This window comes from Vespa mandarinia, chromosome 16 (assembly GCF_050613455.1).
Source record: "Vespa mandarinia isolate Hongniang chromosome 16, ASM5061345v1, whole genome shotgun sequence".
In the NCBI taxonomy this organism is placed as follows: Eukaryota; Metazoa; Arthropoda; class Insecta; order Hymenoptera; family Vespidae; genus Vespa; species Vespa mandarinia.
Window position 1 is genome coordinate 667,501 of NC_140825.1, and position 20,322 is coordinate 687,822.

The following is a 20,322-nucleotide window of genomic DNA, read 5'->3' on the forward strand; positions in this document are numbered from 1 at the left end:
GCTGTTGCTGCTGCTGCTGTTGTTGCGATTGTGGCTGCTGAGATTGCGGTTGTTGTTGCTGTTGTTGATTATCTTTAGTCAAAGGAGGTGATGTGTCAGGTTTTGTCGTAGGTGATGCTTGAACAGCTCGTGGTGGTCCCATACTATCTGATACACTTGTATTATGCGGCGCAGGACTACTTTGAGCACTAGCACTCGATTTATTTCCCGGTTTCGCTGGATCTGCAGGAGTATGGGGAGCACCACTTCCAGGAGTATGTGGTGTATGCGGTGTATGAGGACTGTGTAAGGAGCCTGTAAAACCTCTATTCATACTATCCATTTGAACTGGACTTGCAGCTTCTGTTCGTGCTGGAAATTGGTTGTTGTTATCCATGTTTCCTGATAATATCCTATTTGATATTTCTGTATTGTTACCACTATTTCTAAAATAAATAATATTTGTTATTAACATTGAGAATAAAAAGTAAATCATACTAAAATTAAGATTTTGCAAAAAAGGCACATTCAATACAATACGATTCTAAACTTACGCAGACAAATTGCCTTCTTTAAGACTGGTATTAGCTTGCTTTTGTATAGTTAATTCTTGTCCCTCAAATGTGTTGTAATACTGAATTTGTTGAGGACTAGGTACAGGCATGAGATTTGCTTCTTTTACACCTGCTGCATTCACTGTTCCACTATGCTGTTGTTTTTGCTGAGCTAATGATTGTAATGTTCGACAAAACATTCCATCCACTAAATTCAGACAAAGAAAAAACAATTGCTGATTCGTGAAGAGGGATTAACGTTAATTGAAGTACATTTTAAATGGCTTAATTATGATTATAAATTCGAAATAACTTACCATTTGGTGGCTGACTCGTAGGAAAGTCAAGAGAAGTATCCTTTTGAGGAGCACTAGGACTGAGGGCAATAATATGAGAATGAGAAACTGGTGTTCCCGGATTGCTATGATTTAGTCGTGCAGTCGACACCGCATTCGAACCAACTGTGGGATTTGGAGAATCTTGACTGGTCGGACTTTGTCCTGGCAGATGTCCAGTTCTTTGATTACCAAGTTGAAATTGTCTGTTACAATCAGCCGGCGAATTCAAGGCTGAGCTTGCACGAGGTGATGGTAATGATAAATTACTAGTGGGATTGTTAGGAGAAGATGGATTTGGACTTTGAATTGCAATTGGTACACTCGCAGATCGTGTTGTTTGATGGTATGGTGGTGGTGGTCCTTGACTACGTGGAACTCCAACCATATTAGCTCCACGTAATGGAACAGCATTAGGACTACCAACACTTGCCTACAACAGAAATAATTTAAGCTATTTGCGTATGAATATTTTTAATAAAAAATATTTACCTTATTTTTTCCATCTAGAAATTGATGTTGTAACTTATGCCAATCCATACTAGGAGGACATTGAGTTGGTACAACAGATGGGACATTTGTTTGAGGACACGATGATACTGGTGTTCCTTGAGTACCATCTAATGCATTTGAAGAATCTTCTTTATGTTCAGGAAATAACATCATCTGCATTTTTCTTATAGTTGCCAATTGAACTTCTCTATGTTGCCTTTGTTGTGGTGTTAGATTCTCATCTGGCACCTTAACACCCTGTAACGATGGTTGTAAATTCCCTGGACCTGGGCTTGTAGTACCACTTAGCAAACTTGGACTGTGTCCCATTGTTGCATTATTAGATGGTTGAGGATTAGCTAAAATACAAAATTCATTAAGAATATAATATAATAACACTATATAAGATTTTTATTTTTTTGCTTAATGTGGTAGGATTATTTAAATGTGAAAATTACCTGAATTACTGGGTGAATTCGGCACTAGGCAAGGCACATCTATATTTGTATCATCTAACGATGGCTCTGAATTTCCAAGAGAATTGCCACCATTTAAGTTACGTATATTAGGTTCGTTCCAAAACTGTGGAGTATTTGGATCAAGAGCTGGTAGATCGGGAGGTTGTTCAGTTGGAAAAGTAGTAGTTGAACTACCTTGATGATTTTTTTGTTTCATCATTGCAAGATTGTTTAACCATTGTGCTGGATTTTGTCGAAATTGATTCATCTTATTTGGATGCTTCTATGGATGACATATATATATAAATTTATATATGTATATATTCCATATATCATAAAATGTATATATAAGACAAGAAACTCGTGATTGAATATAAAGAACATTAGTAGTAAAATATATACAATACCTCCAAATATTTTTTTGTGCCTGGTTGCGCACAATGATAAGCAATGATAGAGGGATATTGTCCTTGTAACACTGCTTCTGCACTTTTATTAGCTAATGCCGTAGAGAAGACAAAGATTTGACTTTGCTGTTGCATATATTGAGCTTCTCCACTACTCGTACTAGTACCTATTTGCTTTCCAAGAACATTGCTAACAAGTGGTTGTATTCCATCGGTAGTAATCACATTTCCGCTGCAATCTAATAAAGCAATGATATTTTGTTTAGTATAGAGATATCTATAAGACTGTCACATTTTCAGATCATTACATAATACCTGGCAAATCTTCAGCTGGATTATTGTGATCGCCTTCTTGCTTCACAGAATTTAAAATTGGTTGATTTCCATTACTACTTTGATTCTCAACAGACATTGTTCCATCCCCACTGGTCGGATCCAAACAAGGATCTCTTGGACACTCTGTTGTATCTTCACCAGAAGCATCCTCGTTATTACCACCTGTACCTTCTTCCTTAATCTTGACAGAATCTGTATCTGGTTCCTCCTTGACAACTGTTGTAGGTACGCAACTTGGCTCACTTGGTTTTTTCTCTGTTTTCATGTTTAAAGTCTTGCGTATAATAACTATAATGTCAGACGTTGGTAGACAATATAAGGACCAGATGCATGGCCACTACCATCCGCAGAGTGCGGAAAAATTGAGGTTATCAATGGAAAAACATTCACCAGTTTTGCAGAAGTCTGTGCTTAATAAGTATCTCGAGATATTACCCTCGAGTAAAGCATGGCCGTGAAGTTCCTACTTCCCGGTAGAACGTATTTCGACGAATACAAAATTCGAACGTTTTTAGTCATTTAATTAATTAAACCTACGTAGAGGTTCCACGACATAGAACTCGATTCTTGTTGTAAGAATACAACCGATACGAGTATGCAAAGCTAAAGGACCAATATCATAGAGATATTGAAAGTAGGAAAATATCCAAATGTCAGCCTCGATTCCACAGCAAATACATAACGCACCTTCAATTATTATATAGTAGGATACACCACGTTACATCGCGGAAGACCTGTCGAAAACATACGAATAAGTCTAATACACGCTTTACACAATTTCTCTCGCGATATTTTCGAGCATTGTTCTTCAACTTTATTTGTCACTTCATGGTCGCTTTGATTATTTATTTCTTTTACGCACGGCTGCCAACTGCCCGTTGAAGTTAGACAGCCTTTTAATGCACTTCGGACAAGGAAGTTCTTCTGCGTCTTCGTTGGATAAAGGAAGACGGAAAAAGTGCATAGCCGTACCTGACTTGTTCCTTATACACTTGCTCACTTACACGGCTATTATTTTGGTCTTTCTTTGGTTATATTTTCACCTGCTTCCAACCTTTATCCCATGTGTTACTTCTCGATTCCATGCCCCTGCATATCCTCCGTAGCAACAGAGAGGATTAATTTTTATGATCTTCACAATCGGAACGTTACATTTATTTCACACGGATCAAAGCTGTGAAATTAAATTTGGAATACATGAGATCAGGGCCGGCTCGAGCAATATTATCACCTACGCACTTTATCGTCCATATCCTTAATGCTGATTTCTATTTCATATAACAGTGTCTACTTTTATGTAAAGATTATTTCTAGCTACGCAACTAGTTCCGATATTATTATTTTACTACGCTACGTCGATTGAATTTCAACATAACTTCATTAATAGACTGACTTTCTTTTTATTTTTCATTTCGCATTTTTCTCACTCTTATTTAATTATTTTGTTTTTAATTGAAACAACGTCTAATTATAGAATTAATCGAGCTTCCGAAACAAAATTAACAGTTAAAGTGTATATATATATATACATATATATATATATATATATGTATATATATATACACATATATATACGTTTGAGTCGAGATTTTACAAGTTTCTAATCGTTTTGATTAGAAATATATAAATATACTGATTCATATTTAGCATGTATTTTCACTCTGGCTATTTTTTCCGTTTAAATTAATGTTACTATATATTCTTACTGTTGATACAATAATATATCATACGTCTTATGTTACAAACTTACATTATTAAAAAAATATTTTGAACATAATCATTCCTTCTCTGAATTTCTTATAGTAGTATTGCCAACATATAAATATCTTATTCTAAAGTGCTGCCGCCTACGCACGTGTTCTTTTTTTACTTTTCTATTTTAAGGCGGCTTTTTTAAAAATGTTCAGAAAATATTTAAATTATTACAATTTCTCAGCAAATGATAAGAAAATTGTTTAATGATAAAAAATTTTAAATGATAAGAGAAATATTTAAATGTATCATAATTATAGGTTAATTTAAATTGTAATTTAATCCATAGAAAAATAAATTAAAAACATTTTTTCTTGAATTCTAATAATAACCTTCAAATTAATAAAACTTCTTGCAATAAAAAAAAAATTAACGAGATGTATACATATATATATAATATATATATATATACATTTATTTATACATATAGAATCGATTTTATATATATTTTTATTTACATATATTCAATCATTGTTTCATTGAATTCAATATGGACGTATACACAAAGCTACTTAAGTCTATACATTGTACATAAGTTTCTTCTAAAAAATTATAGTCATTTAAAGAAAATAGTGCTTCGATCATATTGAATAAAAATTAAAATCGATTAAAAACATGTAATATAAAAAGAAATCAAACAAATGTTACCAAATAATTGAAATAATTCCATTGTAAAACGTACATAACCTTTGAAATTTTTCAAATGATATTTTTTTACAGATTAATATATATTAATTACAAAATGTCACAATTAGAATTAGATCCTCAATTTACACAAGGGTTAAGACTTTTACATTCTACAAATAAAGATTCTGCTGAACAGTTAAGGGCGCTTTTAGATGAAATAATTAAACAGAAGTATGGCCCATCTAAAATGCTTTCTAATGTGTTGCACAAAAAGGTATATATATATATATATATATATATATATATATATGTGTGTGTGTGTGTGTGTGTGTGTGTGATTTATCAATATGATAAAGTATTATGGTGTAACAATAACTTTTATTTGTTATTTAGTATATGATGGAAGAACCAGTATTGAGTGATCACAGTAGTAGTAGCAGCAGTAAAAAGAGTAAAAGTTCTAAACATTCGAGTAAATCAAGTAAAAACAGTTCTCCAGTTAATTTACCAGCACGGGATACTCCTCCAGAGATTATTCAATCTGATGACACATTAGCATTAGAAATTTTAGAAGACGACTTAACTTGTGTAATTTGTAAAGGAATGGATGTTGGAGCGAGAAACAGACTTGTTGAATGCGTAGAATGTCATTCTTTGTATCATCAAGAATGTCACGTTCCACATATATTAGATTCGCAAATAGATGTTCCAAGACTAGTGTGGTATTGTTCAAACTGTACAAAATCTCAGGTGTGTGTATTCAACCATATTATGTTGCATTTGCAATTTGCACAAATGCAAAATTTAAATGCACAGATATATACATAGAGAACCTTAATGCTTTCATTATAATCTATTTTAGACACCAAAAGAAAGAAGCTCACCAAAGACTGTAATAGAGAGTAAATCCAAAGAGCAAAAGAAACCTAATTCAAGTAAGTACAGTAGTACATGATATTCAGTACATAAAATACCATTATGTTATCATTTCATTTTCTTTAGGCTCGAAGCACTCAGAAAAATACAAATCATCATCAAATAATGTAAATCAATCACAACCTATTAATAGAAATAGTTTTCCATCTGGCATAGGTGGTGGTCCGAAGATCATACCGAACATTCATATCATTAGTGCAGATAGGAGATTGAAGGATATGATGAAAAAGGCAAAACAAGAGAAGCGTAGTACAAACAACAATGCAAATTCCAAAAATTCCTCTTCTGCTTCACCAGCGAGTTCTTCAGGGAAATCTTCTCAGGAAAAATCTGTAATGTACAAAATTAAATCAGGAGTGGAGTGAGATGTTTAATTTCATTACAGATAACATCCTACCTTAAATATGAAATCGATTGACATGGTAGCCAGTTGTTTGCCTAGTTCAATGTATAAAATGTAATAACATTTTTTTTATTAAGTAAAACATAAAAGAATATCAAATCTTCTTGATATAAATATATATATATAGGACCAATAAGTTTTTAATATTATAAATAAAATTCACTTGAATTTATATATAAAATAAATAGTACCTAACAAATATTTATAAATGTAATAACTTACATTATGATTAATGATGTAAATATGATTTTATCCTTCGCACAACATAAATCTATGACAATAAGTTTTTAATGTAAAATTTATATATGTATGTATGTATATATATATATATATATATATATATATATATATATATACATATAAAATTTTAGATAAGTTTAGTACATTATAGTGAAGAAAGTATAATTTGTTAATCCATGATTGTACATCTATTACATTGTACGTACTATATATAAAAAATTTTTTACTAAAATTAAATAGAAATTTGTATTATATATAATATTTACTATCTCAATAGGATGGAAAATATACAAAGAAAAATGAGACGACGTCAATTATAATACCAATATATTTTCGCGATTCTTCAAATGCTTACTTCTTTGTTCCTACGTCCCATTGAAAATTTGGCAAGAGTCATTTCGTTCTCAAGTGTAACTTACAATCTATTCATTTGCAGGATGGGGAGGAGTTGAATATTATTTACATTGATGAGGACAGGGGGGAGGAGGAGCCTTATAAAGGATACAATTGGCACGCGCGCGCACACACACATATATGTATTCACACGTACGTAGAGCCGCGACGCAATAAACGCGCGCGATTTAAAATGAATTGCATTCATACATTCTTAACAGGCAGATTACCTAAAGGACAAAGGAGAATGTCGCTTTCTTTCTTTCTTTCCAAGCAAAAAACGTATTGGAATCCACGATTCTTTTACACACCGCGTACATCATAATTCCCAACCGTACATATACAGAGAGAGATATTTATTACCAGGAATAATTACCCTCCCATCCCCATCCTTCATGAAGCTTAACAAAGAGTAATCTTAATTCGACATGATCCTCGGTTTCTTTTTTTTCTCTATACTACGAAGCATGATACACTAATTGGGCTCACGATATCTTCATCATCGAACCTTCTCAGTCAATTACATTATAATACATACGTTGAATGCTGAATTGACAAGCTTTTCAGATGGATGGAGTTGACTGTCGCACATATAATAAGAAAATTATCCAAAATTTCTCTCCGACGATTATTCTATTTTATCTTTTTCCTTTTCTCTTTTCTGGTTAAGATGTTATCCAGTTTGCATACATAGGCGCGAATCTCATTCGCAGCGCAATTGGGATTTTTTTTGCAAATTATTGTACATACATGAAATATTTAATCTAGCATCTAATACTATCCATAAATCTGTTCAACGTCCCAGTCGATTTTTATGAATAATATTTTAATGCCGCATTGCAGATCTTTTTTCACGAATGTTAAACGTCTTTCTTTTTTTTGTGTTTAAAAGAACGACCATGTAACGAATACTTTTCGTTTCATGCCAATGAAATGATATCTCGTTAATTCTGATAGTAACGAGGAGACACATTTTTTATTTTTATTATTTTTTTTTTTCATTAAATACGCTTACACGCGTATTTTTATCCATGTACGTTAATCTGTACGTTTCTAAATAAATAAATATATATATATATATATATATATATATATATATATATTCACAAGTTTTTAAATAGAAAAAAAAATTAAGAAAAAAATGCGATTCAAAAAAGTGTGTCAAGTTAAGAGTTATATATATTTAATGAATTACCTTTTATATATTAAATTATTTCATGTATCAATCCATACAAGCGTACGCTTTATTTTTTTAATTAAAAAACTTGATAACATATCTTCACGATTAGAAAAAGTTTTAGTTTTTATAACCTCTATGATATATTACGCGGCAAAATTGAATCTTTTGTACCAAAAGCTAATATTGGTATAATTACGAGTTAATAATAAATCTAAATATATTGTTTTTGCAGTTAAGCGAATAAAGCAATAAAAATGCATTTAAGGTTGTTGAAAGTCACATTCCAAAAGCCATACTACAACGAACAGTCATTATTCCTATTTATTACAAATTTATTTGTCATTTTTAAACCAACAAAATATTAATCGTATTCGCTTCTTTGAAAGTTTTTTTTAACGCATTACCTGCCACACACCAAAGTAAGTAATAATGTTTATTTTTTTGTTTTCATTTTTTTGTTTTTTTTTCTTGTTTTTTTTTTTAATTCATCATTAAGGAATGAAAAATATATATTCATACTATTTCTAACGAGCGTTGTAAAAAAAGGGACGCTCTTTGATTTTTTTATTTTATTTTATTTTCGTAAGCGATAATCTTATCATCGCATTAGATCATCATTACTAAACTATCATCATTATTTTTCCTTTATTCGTTTACTTAGGTTAGGGCAGATAAAGAGTTAATATTTATGGACATTTTATCCATAAAATTGTACGTTTACAATATAGTCATATAATGCGCGTTGGTAAATCGTTGATTTTTATATAAACTAGTACTACATAAGTATAGACGGTTTATGTGTCAATATATTATATATATACACGATTTTAAAAAATAAAGTAAAAATAAAAACGAAACGCTTTTTTTTTCTTCTAGTACAAATACCATATAATTTGGTCGTCCATTTGTTAATTAAAAGTTCAGATCTATTTGGAGTTAAAAAAGAAAAAAAAAATAAATTATAAAAAAAAGAAAAATTACTACGTGTTAGAAAATATTAAATATCATATCTTGTATCGAAATTCAATTTCATGTTAACACTAACGTTTTAAATGTATGTCACATATATCGCGTTTGTTTTTACAATATTTTCGCGAACGAGGATCATACATCTCATTTCTTTATACGAATGTATGTATGTGTTTACAAAAATAATACTAACGATACTCTCGTATTTTCACAATAACATTTTTGTGTAGAAATTCGAGTTAGTTTCGTCTCGAGAATAGAACTTAATACATATATATATATATATATATATATATATATATATATATATATATGTATATATATAAAAATTTAAAAAAAAAAAAAATAAAAAAATAAAAAAAAAATAAAAAAACTATAAAAAAGTGTATACATACATACAATACAATCTTGCACTCAATTTGATACAAATACTCACAGAGAGACATAAAAAGAATTATGCGAAAAAATGTTGATGTTGTGTACAGATTAACGCACATTTCAATAATAGAGAAAGAGTTAGTCTGTAATATAAATAAATACAATACATATAATAGAGTGAGATAATATGAATTAATGTCGCAGGGGAGGGATTCTGGAGACTTAAGATTAATTGAAATACAAGGAAGAGGATTGTTAAGTACAAGAGAGTGATTTTTGTCCCCAGATTCCCTAGGCCTACATCGACAGAACATCAGCTGCTCTTTCTTTTCTCGTTCTTTTTTTATTTTTTTAATTCGATCTGAGTAACACTTTAAATACGTATTTCTTGTTAAACCGATCGAGAATTTATAATGTAGCGCATAAAGAGCCTTGGCAGTGCGCGCTGAATTGATTAAATTCTTTCTTTTGTTCGGAATAATACATGTGTGAGATGAATAACGATCATCTCAAGAATGTGACTTAAAAAATGAGCCAGTCTTATATTAACTAAACATAAAATGCATTTATAAAGGAATACTATGTAAATGTCGTTGTAAACGACAAAATTGTCTTTGATGCATTTGCATCAGTGACTTTCTTCTTTACGTCTCGTAAAATAGATGAAAAGTGCTTCTTGACAAATATACACATTTTGTTCAATACTGTTGTTGTCTCTCCTAATCTGATGATGGAAAAAAAAGAAATAGAACAAAAAAAAAAAAAAAAAAAAAAAAAAAAAAAATATTGCGTGTGTATATTATGTATATCCAATCATATAAAACATTTTTTTTGCATTTGTTATACGGTTCCTCTTAATAATATACGATAAGAATCATCATTATTGAATGATCAGTGTTAATAATAATATGTATATAAGTAATAGTAGTAGTAATAGTAATAGTAATAGTAGCAATAATAGTAGTAGTAGTAGTAGTATGAATAGTAATGTAGTAATGATAGAGATGATAATATAATAGTAGCAGTAATAATGACAATAATGACTCGTAATTGTAATAATAAAAATTTCACACATATGTGGTCAAGATTTGTTCGCTATAGTCTCTTTTTTATCTTGGCCACACACGTATTATTAGAATAAAATAAACCATGACAATGATGATGATCTTACTGATTTTTTTTTCTTCCTGAAAACGACGATTGCAAATTACACAACAACGATATTTCATATCCATATGATTGCCTAAAACAAGTATGAACAAAATATGAATTCTAAACAATGTGTAATAAAGACGTTTTTACGTAATAAAAGTAGATAGGCCTAAACTGACTGAGCTGCTCACATAACTCTTTATCATTTAATTTTTCGCTAAAGTTATTTTAATCGTCTTAATTTAATATTATCTCTTATTTTGCCTCTTTCAACAGAGCATTTAACCCTTCAACTTATAATACATATATAGTCCCTCTCTAGCTAGCTCACTACAATCCATGAAAGTGTGTGTTGCGTGATTTTTGCTTTATATATTTTTCATGTGTATATATATATTTATATATATATATATTTATATATAACATATTAATAATTATATATCGTAATGAAGATAGTAGGCATAGCCACTCGTGCTCGGATCACAGACTACTCGCTGCCGTACACCTTTCGTACAGACAGTCTGGTGGACACAATGGCTTTTTCACTTGTTCTCTTCTTGCACGTATTATTTGTGTGTTGTATATATACGTTTTGTTCTATTTATAAATGCATAGATATTCACTTAGTCAGAATTTAAAAGTCACATTCACTTTCTAATGAATAATCACATTAATTAATTTGCATCTCTAATCCTTAAACCTATGTATTTTTATGTACTATAGCACAATATCTTTGAGTAGCCAAGATCTCTAGTGCGAAAGTTTTACATGCAATATATCACACATACTATCATTGAGATTCAAATGAGTATTTCAGTCGCTCGTCTCATCAATATATTTTACAGTAGGCATTCAATTTATCATTTTAAATTACCTCTATATTATATTACAAGTTAGGTTTAAGGATTAAAATTGCCAATACTGCTTGTTAATATCTATGCATGTTCGCCAGTGCATTTAATGACACAAACAAAACACTGCAACAGGATTATGACATCCCGTGCACTATCACGTGGCTATCCTTAGCAAAATCACACATACTTACGGCATTGTTATGCACATGGCGTGTATATTTGTACATATGTAACGAGGTGTATCTGATTCATGAAGTGGAGGCACTAGTCAGTGTTTCTGGAGAGGTCGATAGGTCCTGGGATGGAAGGTAGGAGGTTGTGTCAGCAGGCACTAGTCTCTTCTCCTTGGAGCGTGCACGCTACATTTTCTAGTTTATGTGCTAGGTGTAATTTGCGACAGCCTGCGTCTGTCTCCAAGGCCTCTAAAATCTGAAGTAAATGCACATATAATATTGTGTAGATAGAAATATAATACCTGTTGAGAAAACATGAAAGTTTTACTAACTTGTTCATAATACTTGCTGACATAAATGTACAGTTCTCTCAATGCTACAATTACGTCAAATTCATTTGCATGAGATGCACTCAATTGTTGCATGGCACTAGACATTTCCTGATCTGTAATTTGTGGCAGCATCTGTACATCCATATAGAAACGACCGACCTTTTCTCTATAATGTGGTATATCCTTGGCAAAAAGTAATTTATTCGACGGAGAATCTTTGCCTAATCTGTGTTCTGTCATGGAACATGAATCCATAAATGTCTGTGCTATTACAGAAAGGCTCGAGTCGACTGTCGTAGACTTGTTTATATCGAACATGAAATCTGGATTTTTAATAAAATTCACCCAAAATCTTAATGGCAAACTATTGGATTTCCACGCGTGTGCCACTTCTGGATCTACAATACCATGTTGTTTGGCAGCTTCGTCCAACAGGTCAAATAACCATTTAACAGCACTAGGCAGTGCTTCATTAGCTGTCAATATCGTATTAAGAAAGTCGTCAACGAACTTTTGGACAGTGCCTTTCGTTGAAAGCAATCTCGTTAAGAATATTTCGGGAATGGCTTTGTGGGTTCGTTCAGGATGATGGTGTTTATTACTCGTGAAACCCATTCCAGGAGGGTAATGTACTTCTTCTATAGGCCTCACCAAATGGTATAATCGTTGATTACCCCCGTGTCCACTCTCAACATCACCATTTGCCGTTATTATCGGGGGTGAATGTTGAGAATCGAAATAACAGCCGCTAACAGGATGATTATACATTATAGGACTTATTAAGCTGTGATTTGGTGCAGATGGAAGGTGAGTGGACGAACAATGATTTGCATGTCGATGTAAATGGTGATGATGGCCATGATGATGAATCGGTTGTTGTTGATGATGATAATGGGATGGCTTGCATGCGTGACACGGTAGTTTACAAGGAACAGGAAAGCCATCATTTTGTCTAGGAATAAGAGACATTACTGCAGATTCCTTAACGCCATAATGAGCTAATGTATTTATCTTCTTCCATTCGCCGCTACACTTGGTAGTCAGATCTTCATCTTGAAGTGTTAAATGGCCACCGCGGCCGTGTCTCCATTCTAGATCTACATCGTGAACGGACGGCTTTAACGAAAAAGGAGTATTCTTGTAAAGAGCATCTAGAATTTTAGATTTCACTTGACTTATCGTGTCACAATCTAAAACTTTGCATTGAATTTTTTCATCCAAATCATCTTGTACAACATGCAAAGTCACAACGCTGTGCTCAATTTGTTCTCGTAAAAGTCTTTCCTCGGACAATGAATAACGTGCGTCGTGCGTTATAACGTCCACAGGACCTTTCTCTATTTGATGTTTTATAGCTTTGAATAATAAAAATAACGATGAACCTGCGTAATCTTTCAAATAATTATACATACAAAGTGCCATCCAATTTGTAAGCATTTTTTCTACTACAGATTCTGTCCTCCTTAACATAAGTTGCGGATGCTTTGTATTAACTGCTTTTTCGATCAGTCTAAGTAATAAATTCATAAGTATATCAGTTGCATATTCCATTTTGCCCATTAATACTACCATCAATAATGAAGCGACGTTAACTTTGTCTCTAATATTGAAGTCTTTTTGTGCCTCTAAAGTTTCAATGAATGTTAATACAAAGTATTTATTATTAATAAGTTGCTCAAATTGCACCATTGCAGCGTCATAATTTGTGCGAGATACATTGCTGCGTGATCGTGGATCATTCAATATCGGATGATCTATAACCCCAGGGAAAAAGACTTTCATAATGTAATTCTTATGGTCGAGCGTCGGTATGCCGGACGATTCGAGATCTGCTGTTAGATCCGTCATGTCGGTTTGCAATTCAGCAAATGCTTGTTTACATTCCATTCTAACGTTACTTTCGAGAGTATCCATCTGTATCTGAATCCTTTTATATTCTCTTTCAGCTTGCGTACTTTTTCTTCTATAAATGACCAAGACCAAAACGAATAAGAATATAAGACCAAAAGTACCAGCAGCGATACCTGCAATTGCTTCCGGTGGTATAGGATAGGACTTGATAACTTCATAATGAAGATATCCAATAGGAAATCGTAAACTCCTGCCGACACGTACCACAACCAAAGGTAAACCATTTTCTGTTTTTATTCCAAGCTCATCTGTATGATCGGGCTGTTGATCCGGCGGTGTGCAGACCAATTGAGACAAAGCAAGCGAAGTAACGTTACATGGCATCATACCCACGGTAACATTTACATCGGATTCGTCGCTTGCGTAATTAAGATTTTCTCCTTCAATAACTAACGTATCCCCTTTGTACAACTTAACATTACGTGGAAATGGAAAAAACTTCGGATCCTCGACGTATAATAATCGATTTCTGAGACTTTGAAAATGCTTTTCTAAGTCTCGAACAATTTCCACGTTGTCCATAATAAATGCAATTTTAAAGGATAATTGAGATTCTTTAAGCCTTATTGAATGTGAAATAGTATGACTACCTGTTGCCGTACGTTCGTTACGATGAAGAGATACGAATCTTCCAGCAACGCTAGGACTTGGACATTCCATTTGTGTTGGATTTAATACCGTACAAACGGTACGATTTACTGGTGTAGGTTCGGTATCAAAATAAACTTCCATTTCTGGCTTTTGGATGGTATCCAAATTTGTGCCATGTACGGTTATCATTCGCCCACCAGAAGCAAAGCTTTTCAATGGTTTGATCTCCATTATGGTAGGATCGTGTGTATAATTGAATGGATTATTTACTAATGTACGATTTGCTCCATCGATGGATAAAGTTAACTTGTGAATCCTCCTGACACGACCAGATTTACTTGTAACGCAAGTCAATCTAGTACTACTTGCTTGCGTTGCATTCACATGACACGGTAATTCGTCCAAATACGCAGATATCGTACTCCCAATATTTAAATACATACCAGTAATGGCAAGCTGTGTACCGCCACTTTGTGGGCCAACAGATGGATAAATACCAGTCAGGCGTATGTCCTTGTAATTAAACAACACTGCACTTTCTGTAAATCCAGCGTCATTACCGACAACAACGGAAGCTGTATCTGTTGCTTCATGTCGTCCTGTTCGACAGACAATACGAACGGACACTTCATAATCTACCAAGGTACATGGGGTTTCGCCAATATGTATTTTCCCTTCAACGTCACTTTTCTTTAATCCTAAATTACTCCCTTCTATGGTAACTAATGTACCACCTTCAATTGGCCCGCTTAGGGGTTTGATCATATCTATTCTTGGCTTTGGACATTCTGCAAATGGTGAATGTAAACAAGAATGTTTATACACACAACTATTTCCACACCATGTACATTCAAATCGAGGATCTCTCGTTAGACAGAGCGAACAGTCTGCATGTTCCCTATGCGATCCAAGTACTTCACATTTATAAAGAATTATTTTAGTCTGATCTACATAATGATTGGTATTCCAAACAACGGTCACTTCGGCTTTATATTTTCCCGTGAATGCTTCGTAAGAATAAACAGTTTTGTCACAAACTATAAAACGATTGCTGTCAACTCTTGCTTGAACTTTTAAATTAGCTCCTTCTATCGTAACGATACACTGAAAACCACTGTGCCCTACTTGTGGGTGTGGTAAATTTTCAACTTCTAAAATGATTTCTTTAGGTACACTGTTTGGCAACATCAAAGGTTCCTTTTGTGGTATGAATCTAGGGCAATACTGAGCTCCATGTGCAGCAAGATGTGCTTGATTCTATAAACAAAAAAATAAAAAGATAAACAAAAAAGAAAAAAGATAAATAAATAAATAAGAGTTTCAACATATTAAAATTGATTCTAAAAATAAAAAAATAAAAAAATAAAAAAATAAAAAAATAAAAAAAAAATACATATATATATATCAATAACGTCATAATACACTTACATTTTCTCCTGATATTATACCTTGGCAACTTGTATTGTGTGTACATTTATTATCATATACACACCAACTGCATGCCCATTGAGATTTGACACACTCAGTACATACAGTATGTCTAGAGCAATCAAAAAATGCAAAGTTTCGAGAAACGAAATCCTTATTGGTTTCGCTTGAACGTACGGACAATGGCACGAGAACATGATCAGTTCCATCAAGTATATTAGGCCTCTCAGAAATGGGTGGTGTAGGACAGGAAAGACCAAAGCCAGTCATCAATGCATCAATTGGTTCTGCATTGCCAAAAACGCACTTGTAATTGGCACCTGCTGGTAATTCAGGCAATGTTCTAATTGTTAACTGAACCGTAATCATCTGATTGATAGGTAAATGATCAGGAAAGACTTGTTCAAAATCAATACACTGTTGACCAGTGCCTAAGGATAACCATCTTGGGCTACTATGACTTGCTTTCTGACAGTCACCTCTTACCGTACACCTACATGAAATAAACATAAAAAATTGAGCAATTTAAACAGTTTTCTTTTTTTATGTAAATTATTAAATTATTTTATTTGAAACAAAGTGTATTAGTAAGTAAATATAACATTTGTATTTACCTTTTTTCTAAGGAACACCAACCGCAATAAGGGTCTTTTGCATCAAGACAGCTACTGCAATTAGTGTAACTATTACAGTGCTCCACTTTGACTTTTGAGATTCTTGAAGTTGACAATACATATATATATTCCCCATCGGGTGAGATTGCTGTATCAGGTAATAATTTTTGACCTTTATCAATTACAATGCTTTCATAAACAAAAGCTTCAGTAGCAGAAAGCAAAACTTTCTTTAATATACCGTCATCAGTTCCAAAAAATGCTATTGTATGACTTTCTGTATTTGCTACAGTCACAGAAGTCACAAATGTATCAGGAAAATGTAAAATTGCTTGACTTACAATAGGTGACACGCCAGAAATTTTCAAGCCCACTTCACAAAAATTAAGGATATTCCCAGTGTTCTGTAATATGAAAATTTATGTATACAAAATGTGTGTATATGTGTAAAAATTACGTTAAAATATGAACTTGTACATACGCACGATGCACAAATCCACGTATACTTACACCGGCCGAAGGGCATTTTCCATCTTGTATCGGACCACTCACGTAACCCATGTTGCGATACTTAATAGTACCATTGAAACACATATGAATGTTCTCGTTAAATTTCGTCTCAATATCTTGTAGACTGTAAATACAAACTGCTGAACGAGATAGAGGTTCGTTTGTGATACCTTTACTCGGAGAAAACACAGAAACAAACACAGGATCACCAACAGATATCCCAAGTTGCATAGCTAAATCGCTTCCTGCTGATGCTACTTTAGCATCTTGTACCAAATTATAAAGATGTTGCTTTCCATCTCCTAAATCTACCATACATTGTAAAGTCACTTCCGTATAACTATCATAATTTTGATCACTTATACAAATCCTTGCCAATCTAGATGTATATCCCAATTCTTCTTGTTCAGGAAGATAAGATTGTTTCTGTACTAATACAAAGTATGCATAATCACTTGCATTAAACCCATAAACATATTTGACTAAAAAATGATCTCTATATTTAACATCGATGTATACTATCGATTGTTTGTTAAATGAAAATTCTGCAAATTCTAAATTACGAAGATTTCTGCTCGAAATGGCAGGTACGTCATGACGATAGTCTCCTCTATTGGTAAACGTTGTACCTACATACAGAATATTTGTCTTTCCCCATGGATTGTAACTTTGACCAATGAAAGCATATGTAGAAGATGTTTCATCGTTAGCTGCTACACTGAGAGGAATAAACTCTGGCTTGATAGATATGTTCGACATTTTGTACTTTTCACAAGCACCTTGACGAAGAGAACCACATGCAATTAAGGTCCGTGATTCAAGGTCAGCAATAAGAAGCTTGTTTACATTATTCATTAGCGTAGTTGTATCTCTTGAAGAGCAGCCTGTGGCATGACACTGGGGATTATCCAATATTGGTCCTAAACATACAAAAAAAAAAAAACAAATTAAAAGCTCTGAAATCCATAGCTAATCTCTTAGACGTAAGAAGGCATGTTATATAGGAACTGACCTGTTGAAACATGTTCTTCAAGCTTAAGGTTGGAATCAAGCTGTAAAAGCCTGTTAACAGCTCCAATATAGAGTCTTTTTGTCATAGGATCTATGGCTAGATGATTAAATCTTAGGGCACCTTCTCTCGTTGTATTTGGATCTAAGGCATAAAATCCATATTGTTGACTTTCTTCTGCAGGAAACTGTGCAGTAATGTGAGGTGATTTATTCTCTTGTGGTGGCACGGTAGTACTAGCAGGGGTGTCTATTGCTGCAGTTACCAATACCACTAAAAACCAAGTGGCAACAGACATGGACGAAAATAATGATCCATGGAAGGACGGTTGCAGCAAGCACGGTGAAAATATCGATGAAATAGAAAATGTTCTATATTCCAGGAATCTCATGGTGTGTATACGACACCTAGCAAAGCACGTGCGCGCACGCTAGGCGTGTGCGTTTGTGCGTATGCAAGGCTAGGGTAGGAAGCTTAATAGATATAATCAGGGTATAATAACCGCTGGTAGAACGCCTATATGAATACGTTACTACCAGCAATATGTATGACCAGGTACCGACATGGTGCTCACTGTCCGGTACCCCTGAAACAAAGCAAAGATACAAATTTTTTTTTTGTTTTTTAATATGAACATAAATTTATACCTATTCTAAATTTAGAAATCAAAATTATCAATTATTTGCATTTTTTCTTGACAGTTTAATTTTTTATTACCACTTTAACAACTATTTAATCAACACAAAAATCTAAATTTCATTGTTCTAACAAAAGATAAATGTAAATTCCCAAAAGCTTCTTATCAAAATATATGTTTACATTAGTTTCATACCAATAAATTAATCAATGCATCTCTGAAATGCAACAAATACGAATGATAATCGCGTTATAAAAGACAATATATAATTCGAACGAATGGAACATTTTATACGATTTCGTATAAAATCGACATCGATGACAGGCTAAGGCAGATGGCTTCACGCTTTTAAGGTAACATCGTATCATGCACCGCCCTTCGTTAATGTGGCCAGCAGAACTGTTCTTGACAGCTATAAGGCCACTGTCTTCGCACAAAGGCAAGGACCTTGTGTCTTGTAATTTAGCGCCCACCGTAACACAAAAACTTGTCGCGTATTCATAGATTATCTTCATTTGTCGAAATACGATTATCACCTCGCACAACAATACGATATATTAGAGGGCAAAAAATTAATAGGTAAAACAAAAGGAAAAAACAAAAAAAACAAAAGAAAGACGTCTATCTAGAGAGAAAAAAAGGAGGAGGGAAGGCAGAGAGAGAGAGAAAGAGAGAGAGAAAGAGAGAGAGAGAGAGAGGAAGAGAGAGACAGAGAAAGAGAAAGAAATGCTTGCACATTTAAATCTTTGATAGTGTAGAATCGCAAAGAAGGGAATTTACATTATCAATCACTTGCATTTAATATTATCACGACACATGTAAAAAAAAAAAGAAAAAAAAGAACGGAAAAAAAGATGAAAAAAAAAAAAAAAGACAAAAAGAAAATGTCGTAAGACACATTTGAGTTTTGTACTTGCTCGAATTACCTTTTCCACGAAAGAGTGAAGACGTACGAAACAGCTCTAATGTGAAAGAATCCGATGTGAGGTGAGTCGCCACGGCTACGGCACATCGCGGATATGCACCATGTCTCGTGAGCCTCTATCTCGATCGAATATTTTCTACGACGGGACACCGTCGTACACAATCGAAAACTTGTTTTTCTATTTGACAAGAAGTTACGGTCCTTCGTGTCAGCTAGTCCGCACGTGTGTAAATTCGAACAATGTGTCCGTCGATTCACAACACAACACTGAACAGAGAGTCGGAATAAGCCGCCATTAAAATTCGACCGACGATAGAGCCTGCTCGCACGAGTTTAGGGCAAGTTGGGGGCCGTGGCTGCGGCATGCGCTCCTGTTCTCCCTCTCCCTTTCTCTTTCTACCACTCGTCCTTTTTTCACGGGCTTAGCCCTCTCTTCTTGTCCTCTTCTTCCCTCCTAATCACCGATACCCGTCGCACTTGTCGCCGCGTCCCGCTACTACAGCGCTTTCCATCGGATCAAATTGGAAACCATCTTGTTTCTTTGTCTTCCTTCCTCTCCCTTCTTTTACGACCGAGGGTGACACATAGAGTTCAATCTTTTAAAACTATCAAAACAATTACGTGCAATAAAACATTTAATGTTTACCTATGTTTTATTTAAACGTTAATAATTATTACCTGTGAACGATCATGATTTAAAATCTAATTCGTAAAAAGGAGAAAACTTTTAATCATTCGTGATTTAAT

At 33.4% G+C, this 20,322-nt stretch overlaps 3 protein-coding genes and 1 long non-coding RNA gene across 7 annotated transcripts in view; 2 read left to right on the plus strand and 2 right to left on the minus strand.

The window, feature by feature from the left end:
• Nucleotides 1-3,839, minus strand: part of lgs (BCL9 domain-containing protein legless) — a 5,638-nt gene extending 1,799 nt beyond the window's left edge. Inside the window, exons 1-7 of the mRNA XM_035867341.2 lie at nucleotides 2,541-3,839; nucleotides 2,226-2,464; nucleotides 1,819-2,101; nucleotides 1,361-1,719; nucleotides 851-1,301; nucleotides 534-741; nucleotides 1-425 (exon numbers count right to left, since the gene is read on the minus strand). The exon at nucleotides 1-425 is cut by the window's left edge and continues 1,799 nt beyond it. Of these exons, the coding sequence (XP_035723234.2) occupies nucleotides 1-425; nucleotides 534-741; nucleotides 851-1,301; nucleotides 1,361-1,719; nucleotides 1,819-2,101; nucleotides 2,226-2,464; nucleotides 2,541-2,826 (2,251 nt within the window). The 5' untranslated portion in view covers nucleotides 2,827-3,839. The remainder of the gene's footprint in view (nucleotides 426-533; nucleotides 742-850; nucleotides 1,302-1,360; nucleotides 1,720-1,818; nucleotides 2,102-2,225; nucleotides 2,465-2,540) is intronic.
• A 957-nt stretch (nucleotides 3,840-4,796) lies between these two features.
• LOC118442125 (integrator complex subunit 12) lies at nucleotides 4,797-6,397 on the plus strand. 3 transcript variants are annotated; one of them, XM_035867344.2, is made up of 5 exons: nucleotides 4,797-4,930; nucleotides 5,034-5,214; nucleotides 5,334-5,690; nucleotides 5,803-5,875; nucleotides 5,943-6,397. In XM_035867344.2, exons 2-5 carry the CDS (start codon nucleotides 5,056-5,058, stop codon nucleotides 6,239-6,241), a joined length of 888 nt encoding a protein of 295 aa, XP_035723237.1. In that variant the 5' UTR covers nucleotides 4,797-4,930; nucleotides 5,034-5,055; the 3' UTR covers nucleotides 6,242-6,397. The 3 variants fall into 3 exon arrangements, with proteins under 3 accessions (XP_035723237.1, XP_035723236.1, XP_035723239.1); XM_035867343.2 differs by having other exon boundaries at nucleotides 4,803-5,214; XM_035867346.2 differs by having other exon boundaries at nucleotides 4,803-5,214; nucleotides 6,033-6,397.
• On the minus strand, nucleotides 6,236-20,193 carry PlexB (plexin B). 2 transcript variants are annotated; one of them, XR_004838315.2, is made up of 8 exons: nucleotides 19,577-20,193; nucleotides 18,017-18,599; nucleotides 17,005-17,924; nucleotides 16,495-16,898; nucleotides 15,881-16,373; nucleotides 11,951-15,709; nucleotides 11,637-11,874; nucleotides 6,236-6,314 (listed from the first exon to the last, which is right to left on the minus strand). XR_004838315.2 is itself a non-coding variant. In XM_035867339.2 (7 exons), exons 2-7 carry the CDS (start codon nucleotides 18,402-18,404, stop codon nucleotides 11,767-11,769), a joined length of 6,072 nt encoding a protein of 2,023 aa, XP_035723232.1. In that variant the 5' UTR covers nucleotides 18,405-18,599; nucleotides 19,577-20,193; the 3' UTR covers nucleotides 10,233-11,766. The 2 variants fall into 2 exon arrangements, 1 of the variants encoding a protein (XP_035723232.1); XM_035867339.2 differs by lacking the exon at nucleotides 6,236-6,314 and having other exon boundaries at nucleotides 10,233-11,874.
• LOC118442129 (uncharacterized) lies at nucleotides 8,374-16,640 on the plus strand. Its single transcript, XR_014983124.1, has 3 exons — nucleotides 8,374-8,511; nucleotides 13,897-14,076; nucleotides 16,507-16,640. It is a non-coding gene; the product is annotated as an uncharacterized LOC118442129 (long non-coding RNA).
• Nucleotides 20,194-20,322: the final 129 nt, after the last annotated feature.

Coding starts and splice junctions, on each gene's coding strand:
- LOC118442125 (XM_035867343.2), top strand. CDS start 5,017: ATGATATTTTTTTACAGATTAATATATATTAATTACAAAATGTCACAA. Junction 5,215..5,333: donor CTAATGTGTTGCACAAAAAG/GTATATATATAT, acceptor TTTGTTATTTAG/TATATGATGGAAGAACCAGT. Junction 5,691..5,802: donor CAAACTGTACAAAATCTCAG/GTGTGTGTATTC, acceptor AATCTATTTTAG/ACACCAAAAGAAAGAAGCTC.
- PlexB (XM_035867339.2), bottom strand. CDS start 18,404: ATGAGATTCCTGGAATATAGAACATTTTCTATTTCATCGATATTTTCA. Junction 17,925..18,016: donor TGAAGAACATGTTTCAACAG/GTCAGTTCCTAT, acceptor TTGTATGTTTAG/GACCAATATTGGATAATCCC. Junction 16,374..16,494: donor TGGTGTTCCTTAGAAAAAAG/GTAAATACAAAT, acceptor TATTTCATGTAG/GTGTACGGTAAGAGGTGACT.